Below are 12,388 nucleotides of genomic sequence, written 5' to 3'. Positions count from 1 at the left end.
GGGATATAAGTATTGCGTTCTGTTTCCATTATATTCTGTTTTAGCCAAAGAGATGAATCTCTTGCCTCAGCTTACTTTACAGATAAAGAAATCTCCCACATTATTGGCATTTTCTCATAAGAGTTGCCTAGCATTCTGAAATTGTATGCACACATCCGAAGGGTATATATTCTGTCTATGTGCACAGCAGAGTGAATATTTTACTTAAGATTAAAATAGGTCCTGTAAATCTCTAGGGAAAATCACCTTAGGTTATCTAAAACTTGCTGAGATATCCATTCAGGATCAAAAAAGTATGCTGATCTAGAAACAAAAGAAACTTGAAGCTGCATAAGGATGACTTGCAGGCAATCGCGCTAGTTTAATGAACAGAGGAAAAATATATTAAATATAGAAATGTGCTAAGACAGGGTTCAATGACATTTTGGTGAGGCTTGCAAAACATTCCAAGAGCACAGATTTTTTTTTTAATTTAACAGTTATGAAAAAGGCAATGCCCATGGGTCAGGTAATTTGGCAGGTCCCAAAACATGTCTTAATGGGTCACCAGGTTGCCTGCCCCATTCCTTATTTCCAACAAATTTCATTTTTTTCTCATAAGCTCACAAACAGATTTTCCAATATCTCAAATGTTTATATTCTACTCAACCCTTAGAAGAATCAGGCGGGACCAAGCGGTGAACACAAGGACTGTGAGTTTGGGGTTTAACTCATCTTGTTATACTTTTGCATTCTGGTTTTCTTTTCCAAGATGTAAAACTGAACATTTCTTAACTGAAATGTGAAGTTGAGGGCTCAGCCTTTCCCCTCTGGTACTGGCATGCCCCAAGGTTTAGGAGTGGCTCTGATCTGCCTCCAACCTCAGTTAGATAGATCGTTGTGCCTGGAAGATCCTTGTAAAGCATTTTCTGAAGCCTGTTCCAATAATCTTCTCCAGGGGAAGGAGGAGCATCTTGGCCAGCTTCCGTGAGATACTCAGGATTTTCTGAACTGGAAAATTCTTCTTCTACTTCAAAATAGGGCACAGCTGGAGAGGCCACCCCAGAGTCAATGTAATCAGAGCAAATGTTATCCTCTGACTAAGGCCTCAGCCTGACTTATTCATTATCCAATTGTCTTCATCCCCAGACGCCGTGTCATGCCAACTGAAAGTACAAACGTAGCCTTCAGTCATGTGGAGCAGACAGATGCTGCGGGCAAACAATTTGGCTGAAGAACTCCAGATGGCATTGGTCATTTCATTCTAGTGTGAAATGCCTAGGATGCCTCACCATGCCCAGAATGGGGAGGACAATGGGCAATTCGATCAGAATACAGCTGGAGGGGTACACCATTTCGGACAAATGGCTGTCCAGTCTCTTCTTAAAAACTTCCAGGGTTGGAGCATTCACTGCTTCTGGAGGCAGGTTGTTCCATTGGTTAATTGTTCTCACTGTCAGGAAGTTTCTCCTTAGTTCTAGGTTGCTTTTCTCCTTGATTAGTTTCCATCCATTGCTTCTTGTCCTGCCTTCAGGTGCTTTGGAGAATAGCTTGACTCCCTCTTCTTTGGGGCAGCCCCTGAGATATTGGAGTTGGACTCAATAACTTCCAAGGTCCCTTCCAACTTTATTATTATTATTATTGTAGTTCAACTCCCTGCTCAAGCAGGAGATGAGGCATTTCTGACAAGAAAATCAATGGGAAAGCCAGATTCATTTAACAACCCTGTTACTAACTTAACTGCAGTGATTCACTTAACAACTGTGGCAAGAAAGGTCGTAAAATGAGGGAAAACCCACAGCGTCTGTCTCACTTAGCAACAGAAATTTTGGGCCCAATCGTGGTCATTAAGTAGAGGATTGCCTGTATTTGACATCCAGTCCAATAGGGCTTTTTCCCTTGTTGTTTCTCCTTAGTTCTAGGTGGGTCCTTTCCTTGATTAGTTTCCATCCATTGCTTCTCGTCCTGCCTTCAGGTGCTTTGGAGAATAGGTTGATCCCTCTCTTCTTTGTGGCAGCCCCTGAGATATTGGAAGACTGCTATCATGTCAACCCTGGTCCTTATTTTCACTAGATTAGGCATACTGAGTTCATGCAACCATTCTTCATATGTCTTAGTCTCCGGGCCCCTAATCATCTTTGTTGCTCTTCTGCCCTTTTGTATGTTCACTGCCTTGAGTCATTTATAAACCTTATAAAGGCAAGGGAAAAAATCAAATCAATACAACAATTAAATGAAATTAAATCACAATTCTAAACAATCTGGCCTTTATCCCGTTTACTATAAGAGGAGACAAAGGATACACTGAGTAGCTTACCAGATTCTCATATTCTATCCTACAGTAATAGTGTTCCATAATTCTTACGGTGTCTCTTTCCTGAGCAAGCCTACCTTGAACGTTGCTGTTGGCTGTTAGGTCATCCAGCAGTTATCTGTGAAATCAATTAATCATGAGAAGAAGCTGACTTGGAGCACCCCAAGCAATGAACTGGACCATCTCCATCCCAAGAGAGGGATGGATAGGGCAAGATAAAAAAAAAAAGACTTGGATGCTGAAGATGGGACGAGACCCAGCAAGGCTCCAGTTTGTGCACAGCCTCCTGCTCACACTGCACACATGGCTCTTAAGCACCCCATACCATGCCCCTCCCTCCACACTCACAACTGCAATGGCTTGCCAAAACTAGACTCTGTGCCAACCTCATCAGTGGAGCAGGGTAATAAGGTCAATGTGAAAACAACTGGAAGGCACATTTCCCAGTAAACATGTGCTGAGTGAAAACAGCCCGACCTTATGTTGTCGAATCCAAACCCATTGAGTCAATTGCCAGAAAACATGATATGACCTTTCAGATTCACTGAGCATCAGCTCCAAGAGCAGGCTGCTGTGCTCTTTTCCATTCTCCTTCTGGCCCTCAGGGCCTCAAGTCACTGGAAGTAATAACTTGGGCCTCTAAATCTGCCCTCCTTTAATGAAAAAATCTATATCTACGCATGGCACCCAGTTTGACCTGGTGACAGATCCTTTTCCCTGTATGCTTAGCTCGATTTCTTTAAACTTAACGACCTTCTCGTGCGTGCGGAGACGTGGACACACGTAACTTGCATGGCGTTGAATAGCACTCTACGTCGCGGGGTTTCTCAAGAGTTCCAATCTTGCCCTCTGCTCCTTCTCCCCTTTTTTTGAAAACTTAATTTGCAATGGGGCAAGAGCACGGGGGCCCTCAGAGATTAGAATGGCCCCAGCCAGGCTGGTTTTTGTTGTTGTTGTTGTTGCAAGGATTTAAAAACTCTGAATGTGTTAAGGGCCTCGCTTCTTGGCCTTTTTGCTAGTTGGTTAACTATCTCGGCTGCTGGGTGGGTTTATTCTTTGGATGTTTTAATTGTTCTATAGTTTAACTATTTTATAGTTTTAGGATGGCTGACATATTTAGAAATTGAATGAGTGAGTGAGTGAGTGAGTGAATGAATGCACTTAAGATGGATAAAGGACAGCCTTTCTCAAATGGGGTCCTCTCCAGATGTTGGGACTTCCATTCCCACAACCTGCTTGGCCATGGCTGAACACTCCCAGTCCAAAGATCTGAGTGAGCCCCCAAGTTGGACAACAGAATAATGGAATAACAGAGTTGAAAGGGACCTTGGAGGTTTTCTAGTCCAACCCCCTGCACAAGCAGGAGACCCTATACCATTCCAGACAAGTAGTTATCCAGTCACTTCTCAAAAGCCTCCAGTGATGGAGCACCCACAACTTCTGAAGGCAAGCCCTTCTACTGGTTAATTGTTCTCAATGTAAGAACAACGAATCAGTGGAACAGAAGTTGCCTTCAGAAGTTGTGGGTGCTCCATCACTGGAGGTTTTGAAGAAGAGATTGGACAGATTGTCTGGAATAGTATAAGGTCTCTGCTTGAGCAGAGGGTTGGTGTTATTCTGTACCACTTTTGCTTTATTTTATCACATACCTTGCTATGTGCTGGTTATTGACTGAAATAAAGTAGGTCGGTTTCTCTTGAATTAAAAAGGCATTTTCCCCCTACTGATAACTTCAGCTAGAAAGGCAAGAACTTGGCACAAACCCAACACTACATCGCTCTTTGAATTGCCGCACCATTGAGCCAAAGAATTTACCCGCAGCCAAAATGAGTTGGGATGAAATACTGTGTGCCAGTCAGCTGGCAGAATTAAGAGGAGCGCTTCAGTGGCACGCTTCCTACTATATTCTCCCTCCCTCCAGAACTGGCAGAACTGGAGCGGGACTTTCATTAAGGCTTCCTGCCAAACATCTCACTTCCACAAAACTTCTGTGACGGGAAGCAGAAGGAAAAAACCGAGCCTGTGGTTGAAGAACAAGTTGGGCCAAATTTACTTAGAAGGACTACAGAGCGTCTTAATCTTCCAGGTCAAGGTTTTTCTAAAGGCAACTGGACGTTCTTGGTATTTTCTTTGAAAAGGTTTTGCTTCTCATCCAAGAAGCTTCTTCGGTTCTTAGAATGACTTAAGTTTGTTGTGCAAACAAGCATCAGAACGTGAGAAGGGAGCACGACAGAAGCTAAATGGGTATCAAGTTCCAAATGGTGGCCAAAAGTGGTCTGGGAATCTTCAAGAAGCCACTTTCCAAACACCACATTACTGCAAGAATTGACTGACTGATTATGGAGGTTTTCAAGAAAAGATTGGGCAGCCATTTATCTGGGATACTATAAGGTCTCCTGCCCTGGGCAGGGGGATGGACTAGCGCCTCCAAATCCTCTCCAGCTCTGTGATTCTATGAATTATATTCCCATAACCGGAATCCTAATCTCATTTGTTCAAACTGGAAAAGACTGGGGGAGAAAGTCCTTTATTTAAGCCTCGATACCAACTTAGTACGTATCATTTGGGGCCAAGTACAGAACAGTTTCCAGAGGCCACGTTGGGTTCATGGCTGGTGAGTTGCTGATGACTCTCCAACCAACATATACAGTCCTCAGCTCTTCGGAAGAGGTGGTGGTGTAAGTAACATGGTTGTTAACTGCTGCTAAGCAAGACATTTATTAAGTGAGTGTTCATTTCCTCTCCTGCCGGATCCCAGGCGGGTGGTGCCTCAGAAGGATTCGGCTTCATGGAGTCGAGGGCTATCTTCGACCTGCCGATTGCCTGTTCCAGCAACTGGCTGGAATGCTTGGGCGGTCCTCCTCGTCCTTGCTGAGATGGAGAGACCTTTCCATCTCCTCCGCCCAGCCTGGTTGATGACTGCCCCGTCTGAGCGTCACTTTAGTAGCAGAAAGTTTGGACTCAGTTGTGGTCCATCAATGGAAAACTTACCTGTATAAGCTTAAAGATAGCCATTGTTTCAAAAGAGAGCAGGCTTTCTTTGTGAAAATCAGCGCAATCTTGTTAGTCAATGAATCAGATTTATAGGAATCTGTCAGTTCCCCTGTTGCTTTCTTAATCAGATGTCACCCCAAAGGCACCCGCCGCAATTAGAGATGAGATATGGAGGTTGGGGAGGGGGAGGAAAATGTCACAACCCCTCGATCGTCACGGCAGTGCCTCGTTCTGCGATCGCCACTTAAGCATTCGGCTCTTCCGGTAACATGACATTTGCTAAAGACAAAACCTCCATTGCAATTCTCTGCAGTCCCATATACAGTGTCGCCATGAAAGCTCAACAAAAGGCCATATTTATCCCCGGGGATGCTGCACTATAATAATATGACATTTTGTCACAAATTAATTTCAAGCCGTGGTAATATCCCTGACTTGAAAGAGGAGCTTCATTCGGAAAGGTGATTCGGAGGACTAGAGTAACCTGTCATCTCACTAGGCTGAGCCAAAATACTTGCCAGTCAGCCGACAGTAACAATGGCGTGAAAACTTTTCCTATAGTTTTCCTGGAGAAAAGCATCTTTTCCGATAGATTGGTTGAACTGAACCCCCAGATCCTGGGTTGACAGAGCTTGGGTGAAATGCTCCTTTGCTTCCAAATGTGATCACAGATGGAAAATGATGTCCATCCAAGGCAGCTGGAACTGAGGCCGGAAAGAGAGAGAGAATTTGAGCGTCATTCCCAGGGGTAGGCAACCTTGGCTCTTTTTTGACTCGTGGACTTCAGCTCCCAGAATTCCTGAGTCAGCATGGCTCAGCTTGGAAACCTCTCCCTTTCCCCTCAACATGGCTGGCTCAGGAATTCTGGGAGTTGAAGTCCATGAGTCATAAAAGAGCCAAGGTTGCCTACCCCTGGTCATTCCCAAACTCTTACAACTATACAGGTAATCCTCGATTTATGATCATAATTGAACCCAACGTTTCTGTTGCTAAGTAAAACATTTGTTAAGTGAGTTTTGCCACATTTTACGGCCTTTCTTACCATGGTTATAAAGTGAGGCACTGCAGTTTTTAAGTTAGTCACAGGGATTGCCCGTTGACTTTGCTTGTCAGAAGGTTGCAAAAGATGATCAGGTGATCCTGGGACACCGCCACCCTCGTAAATATGAACCAGTTGCCCTCTGAGCTTGGTTGTTTTCTTGAAGACATTTCATTACCCAGCTAAGTAAACTTCTTCATGCGCTGAAGATGTTACCTAACCAGACAGTGAAACATCTGCAAGGAAACCACCAAGCTCAGAGGGCACCAAGGATCCCACAATCCAACCCTGAGCTACACATACTCTTTTTTATTCAACAAGAATCTGGTGCATTGCACCTCCATTGTTTCCCACAGGTTGAAGTACCCCTAGTACTTCTGAGAGGGACCCCCAATTCAGAAAGAGCTTCCCTACTGTAATCTCCTTCACGTAATGACCCACCCACACACACACACACACACACACACACACAAACATCAAGTGTGCACGTTGAATTTCTTCTCGGCTGAATTGGCCTTCGTGGGTACCTGTAAAGGATGAACAAGGCTATTTCTAGGGCAACCAAATACCCTCGCAACAAGAAATTAATTGCCAAGAATGGTTAATATGACAGGAGACTACATAAAACCCTATTATATTTCTTTGTGATTCTATTCAGTAGTGTATACTATTGCTATACTCCAAAGGCCAGGGCGCTCTCCCAGGGTAAATTGCTACATTAGTTTGACATTTCTGGCTCCAATTAACCTTACATTTGAGCTATTTTCCCAGGGATGTTTTTTTTTTCGTCTGAATTTGTGAGAAGGTTAGATGTTCACCCCCCCCCCAATGCCATTAGAATTGTTGATATACAAGCTCACAGATAAGCTACAAAGATCTTTCTCTACTCACCCCAGGTAAAGGTGCTAAATCTTGTATAAAACGGAGCTGGATCTATCCTATTATGCACATGCTGAAATGAGGCTGAAAACATCAGCCACCCTTTTTGACCTCCACCACAACTCCCTTGTAACATTACAAGCAACTCAACCTCAGAAAGGGTTGCAGGAATTGGGTATGTCTAGTTTAATGAAGAGAAGGACCACGGGGTGACATGATAGCAGTGTCCCAATATTTGAGGGGCTGCCACAAAAAAGAGGGAGTCAAGCTATTCTCCAAAGCGCCTGAAGGCAGGACAAGAAACAATGGTTGGAAACTAACCAAGGAGAGAAGCAACCTGGAACTAAGGAGAAAACTTCCTAACAGTGAGGACAATTAACTAGTAGAACAGAAGTTGCCTTCATCACTGGAGGTTTTTAAGAAAAGACTGGACAGGCACCTGTCTGAAATGGTATAGGGTCTCCTGCTTGAGCGGGGGGGGGGAGGGGGGGTTGCACTAGATGACCTCCAAGGTCCCTTCCAACTGTGTATTGTTATTTTTGCAAATGCAGCTGAATCTATTTTACTACGCATGTCACTTTTGAAAGCAGCTGCCACATGCTGTGTTCCTTACCAAACCCCTGTGTAACATCCTAGTCTATTAAGTCCTGTTAAAAGTTGTTAAATCTTGTATTTTCCATAAAGGCATCTTGATCTATATTATTGGATACGAATGGCTGCTGCTGAAAACACTTTGTAACATCCTAGGCAATTTATGTAGGAATTAGTCTTACAACAGAGAACATTGCATGCCCACTAAAGCAGGAATGACAGATGAAAAAAAAAACCTGTCAATTTCAATTTCTCTCCATTTCTCCATTTGTTAAGGATTTTAAGTGTAATGTTGTGCTTCAAGTGTGTGTATTATATTTAAACATTGATATATATTCCAGTCTCTGCATTTTTGTCCAGTTTTGCCTATGAGGCCTTTTTTTTCCAGACAAAGCTCCCAAATATAATGCATTTCTTAAAATATATTTAGAATCCTTCTTCTCATTAAACTAGACATACCCAATTCCTGCAACTATTCTTCATATGTTCTAATCTCAGCTATTTGTCCGGAATGGTAGAGGCTCCCTTGCTTGAGCTAGATTGGACTAGAAGACCACTAAGGCCCCTTTCTATGCTATTAGTCTACGTTTTATGTTTTACTAACTCCAAATTGGTTAGATTTCTGAATTTGGCCAAGTAACCTAGGTATCTAACTGCAATAAACTTCCTTATTCAAGGTAGACCACAAGCATCTTCCGCACCTTGAATTTAATTACTGTTATAGACTTTCAAATATATAGCATGCTTAAATGTGTGTTATGTATGTGTATACTTTTGAAAGCAAGCAACAAAATTTTTAATGTGTCACAGTAAAAAATAACAAGCCTGCCTGCCTGCCTGCCTGCCTGCCTGCCTATCTACCTACCTACCTACCTACCTAATGCTGAGGCATACTTGGTGCAATGTCTACCTTTGATCACCAGGTGCTATGCAGAGCAGCAAACATCATTTTATTTAATATGTTTAAGACGTGTTTAATATATTGCATGCAGATCAAAAAAGAAAACACTCTGGGGAGCAAAGAGGAAAAGTTCACAGCCTGGGGGGGGGGTAGGAAATTAAATAAATTCAAATAAAGTGCAATAGCACCACCCTGTGGCCAAGATAAAAAGTTTGTCCTTTTCCCATCCCTTTAAAAACAGTTCTGTTCTGTTTTTCAGAACAAGGAATTTTTTCAAGCTAATGAACGGGGTGATTTTTGCCTGATCTAAGATCACCTACAATTAATACCACGTCCAAAGCTTTTCCACATAATGCCATTAACATTTTGCCACCATATCATGCCAAGGACTGAAGTCCTCAAAAGCTTTTGATGAATTTAGTTTTGATTTTCAAAATAACTTCAGACCAAGATGGTTCTCCTCCGAATCTATACGAAGCCACCTCCATTTTTATAGTTCTCTCCTAAATACGGTTTCGGTGAATTATCCATTCTAGTGGCTTATTTTACTTTAAATTACTTTAGACAGCATGGAACTTAAGATGTTTGTGCTCCTGTTTGGCTGATTAGCAGACCTGATGAACTTACAAGCCATGCCAGCTCAGTTTATAACATCATTAATTACTAAGGTTCCACTACGCTGAGTTCCAGATACATTTGCATTCTTTTTTAGAGATTCACAAAAACCTACTAATCCACTGTCCTCTGTTCCCCAGATCAGAAGTGTTAATTCTTCCTACAAAGTACTTAATGGTTGGCTAGATCATTGCTAACAATCAGGATATGTCTTAGAAGAATAATCAAATCTGTCCCGAGACCTAGACTCCTTTCTGTCAATGATTATCTAATTCTTCCGGGAACAAGTGACCCACCCAATGATCCTAAATTACATTCTTTAATGGGGGAGAAAAGGACAGGGTGGAAGGTAGAGAAAAAGCTGATGTGACACACTGGATTCAACCATCCAGCAACCAAGTACCAACAAACAATTTCTCCTGTTTCAAAATGAGGCCAAGTATTTATTTGGTTTCGGCAACCCACAGTGCTTTTTCCTTAAAGATCAGGCCAAGAATGGTCTCATTTAGGCAAACCTAATCAATCTGAATTAGATCAAGATCTAAGAAGCGGGATTGCAAAACAGGAACCTTCATTGTAGGCATCCAACAATCTAGAGTGATCTTTGATCAACTACTAAACAATTGGAGAATGAAAATTAATGGATTGCTAGGAGAACCCGGGAAGCTATTGAAACTTTAACAGGTAAGTCCTTGACTTGCAACCGTTCATTTAGTGGCCATTCAAAGTTATACCAGCACTGAAAAAAGTGACTTAGGACCATTTTTCACACTTGTGACCGTTGTCATCTCCCCACAGTCACATGAGCAAAATTTAGATGCTTGGCAACTGGTTTACACTTATGATGATTGCCATGTCCCGGGGTGAACTTTTTGCAACCTTCCAACAAGCAATGGGGAAGCCAGGTTCACTTAACCATGTTGCTAACTTAACAACTGCAGTGATTCCCTTAACCCAGGGGTAGGCAACCTTGGCTCTTTTATGACTCATGGACTTCAAAAAGCATTTACAACTCCCTCAAAGGCAAAGAAACCGCAGCAACATCTTTGCAAGGTAAGTGAATCATGCAGGGCAGGAAGGGAGGGGGAGGGAAGCATGAGGTATCTCAGTGGTCGGGGAGGCCTTGGGGGCCCATTCCATCATTAGGCCCCCCCCATGGCCTTCCCCACCCTGAGATACCTCGTGTGTGCTGAACAACCCATGTGTTTGATTAGCGAATGGGTGGGCAAAAGCAGGGAGTAATCGCGTTCAAGGTACATGATTCACTCCTACGAACCCTCGAGTTACGGATGGAATTGGCAGGCTCCATTACATTCGTTAACCCGAGGACTACCTGTATGTGGACTTCAACTCCCAGCTGGCTGGGGAATTCTGGGAGTTGAAAGTCCTCTTCAAATTGCCATGGTGAAGAAACTCTGGTGTAGAGTCACTGAAATATGTCCATTGATTAAGAAATATTCACTAGAGGTGTTCTGACTTGCTACTCAATCCTCAGCTTTCCGGTGGTTCCGTCTTGTGTTTTGTTTTGCTTCTATTTATAGAAATTAGGACATTGTCCTCAAGTGCTTCACAACCCTTTCTCCAGCTGGTTCTCCTCTGTCTGCTCTTTTCTTCAAAATCTTCTGTTCTTCAGCTTTCAACGGAACTTGAGGTTCATTGTTCTGAGAAGAAAGGTCCGGGGCCTCTCTCCGGTCACTAAGACGTGCCATGGGTTTGTCGGGCAAAACTTCAAGATGTGGGATACAGCCAAGTCTCTTAAATGAAAACAGATGTAGAATAACCAAGTCACAGAGTAACAGAATAAAAAAATAACCAAGCTGGAAGGGACCTTGGAGGTCTTCTAGTGCAACCCCCTACTGAAGCAGGAGATCTGTACATTAGAAATTATGGAAACAACTAATACCGTTCAACTGATGATCATTTTAATCCACACAGGGCATGGTCTGAGTGGGCAGGGCACAAGAGAGAGTTGTCTTCATGAAGTTATAAAAAAAGGACAGTGCAGTCCTAGGCTACATCAACAAAGGGTTGTTGTTCCAAGTGTTAGCACCATTTTATACTGCGCTGGTGAGATCCTCCCTTGACACACCCACACCTGAAGCCCTTATAAACAGAAGAACACGGACACTGACATTCCCTAAATACCACTGAAGATGTTATCTAGCCTGGTAACGAAACATCTGGAAAGCAACCCACAAGCTCGGAGAACAAACCTCCACCTTCAAGCTTATAAATCTAGCCTTTCATTGTCCTTCCAACTCTGATCAAATAATCTGAAGCACATTATACAAGACACCAGTTTTATCAGCTCACTGTATTTGTCCGTTCTTCCTCTGCTTCATCATCTGGACCCTTCGGCGTGGGAGAACTTCGATCGGCATCTAGAAAAGACTTTTCTTTTAAGTAGCTCTGGGAAAGTCCCTCCTCACTTTGAACAGCTGCTAAGGACTGTTCAGAATTACAGCTATTCTCCTACCTGCTCAAGGCTTCCATCCCTGCCCAACTGCAACAAGGAATCTGGAGTCTAAACCAACTCATTTAGGATTACAAAGCGGCAAATATTTCTCGTGGCCAGTTGTGGACCTCTGCCACCAGGTGACACCAGTGATGCAACATACAATCCTGCATTTACATGTAGGGGGGAAGGGGAAGGTTTTGAGACAGCATAAAGAGATTGTTTCTGATCTCCTCCCAGATTCCAATCAGCTACCTTTTTTGTTCCTTGAAAAATTTTACTAAGCTTCAGTAAAGGGAAAAAAAATATTTAAAAAGCAGAAAGAGGGGAATTAGGAAGAGCAGAGTTCTAGTTCCCTGGAAGTTACCTAACAAGATAAACAATTGCCTTGGCCGGCAGCAAGATGTGAGTTTTGTGTGTGTACTTGTGTCTTTTTAATCTGTTCCCTTGTTTTATTGCTGTTGTTGTTTTTTCAATGGGTTTCTTGTTTCAACAGCAAATGGATTTTGTCAGAGGGCAAAAAAGGGAAATGGTAAAAGCCTTAAAAAAGGAGAAAATCAGGCAGTCCAAAATGGGAAGGATCTAAGGCAGGGGTGGGCGACTATGGCCCCCCTTGTGATC

At 42.9% G+C, this 12,388-nt stretch overlaps 1 protein-coding gene across 10 annotated transcripts in view; it reads right to left on the bottom strand.

Moving 5' to 3' along the window:
• Positions 1-1,697: 1,697 nt before the first annotated feature.
• The window catches only part of LOC120316398 (protein FAM169B-like), a 29,988-nt gene continuing 19,297 nt past the window's right edge, over positions 1,698-12,388 (bottom strand). For 5 of the 10 annotated variants that reach the window (XM_039361948.1, XM_039361950.1, XM_039361949.1 and 2 more), the window contains 2 exons: positions 11,626-11,693; positions 8,302-11,066 (listed from right to left, as the gene is read on the bottom strand). In XM_039361948.1, coding sequence (XP_039217882.1) covers positions 10,857-11,066; positions 11,626-11,693 — 278 coding nt within the window. In that variant the 3' untranslated portion in view covers positions 8,302-10,856. Of the gene's footprint in view, positions 2,170-4,804; positions 5,992-8,301; positions 11,067-11,212; positions 11,935-12,388 lie in introns of those variants that run through there. The other 5 variants (XR_005558946.1, XM_039361953.1, XR_005558947.1 and 2 more) reach the window with 5 other exon arrangements.

Source organism: Crotalus tigris, unplaced genomic scaffold (assembly GCF_016545835.1).
Source record: "Crotalus tigris isolate CLP2741 ecotype Arizona unplaced genomic scaffold, ASM1654583v1 scf7180000019364.2947544272:3078424, whole genome shotgun sequence".
NCBI lineage: Eukaryota > Metazoa > Chordata > Lepidosauria > Squamata > Viperidae > Crotalus > Crotalus tigris.
Note: the sequence above shows the minus strand (reverse complement) of the source record. Positions and strands in the feature narration are given on the sequence as shown.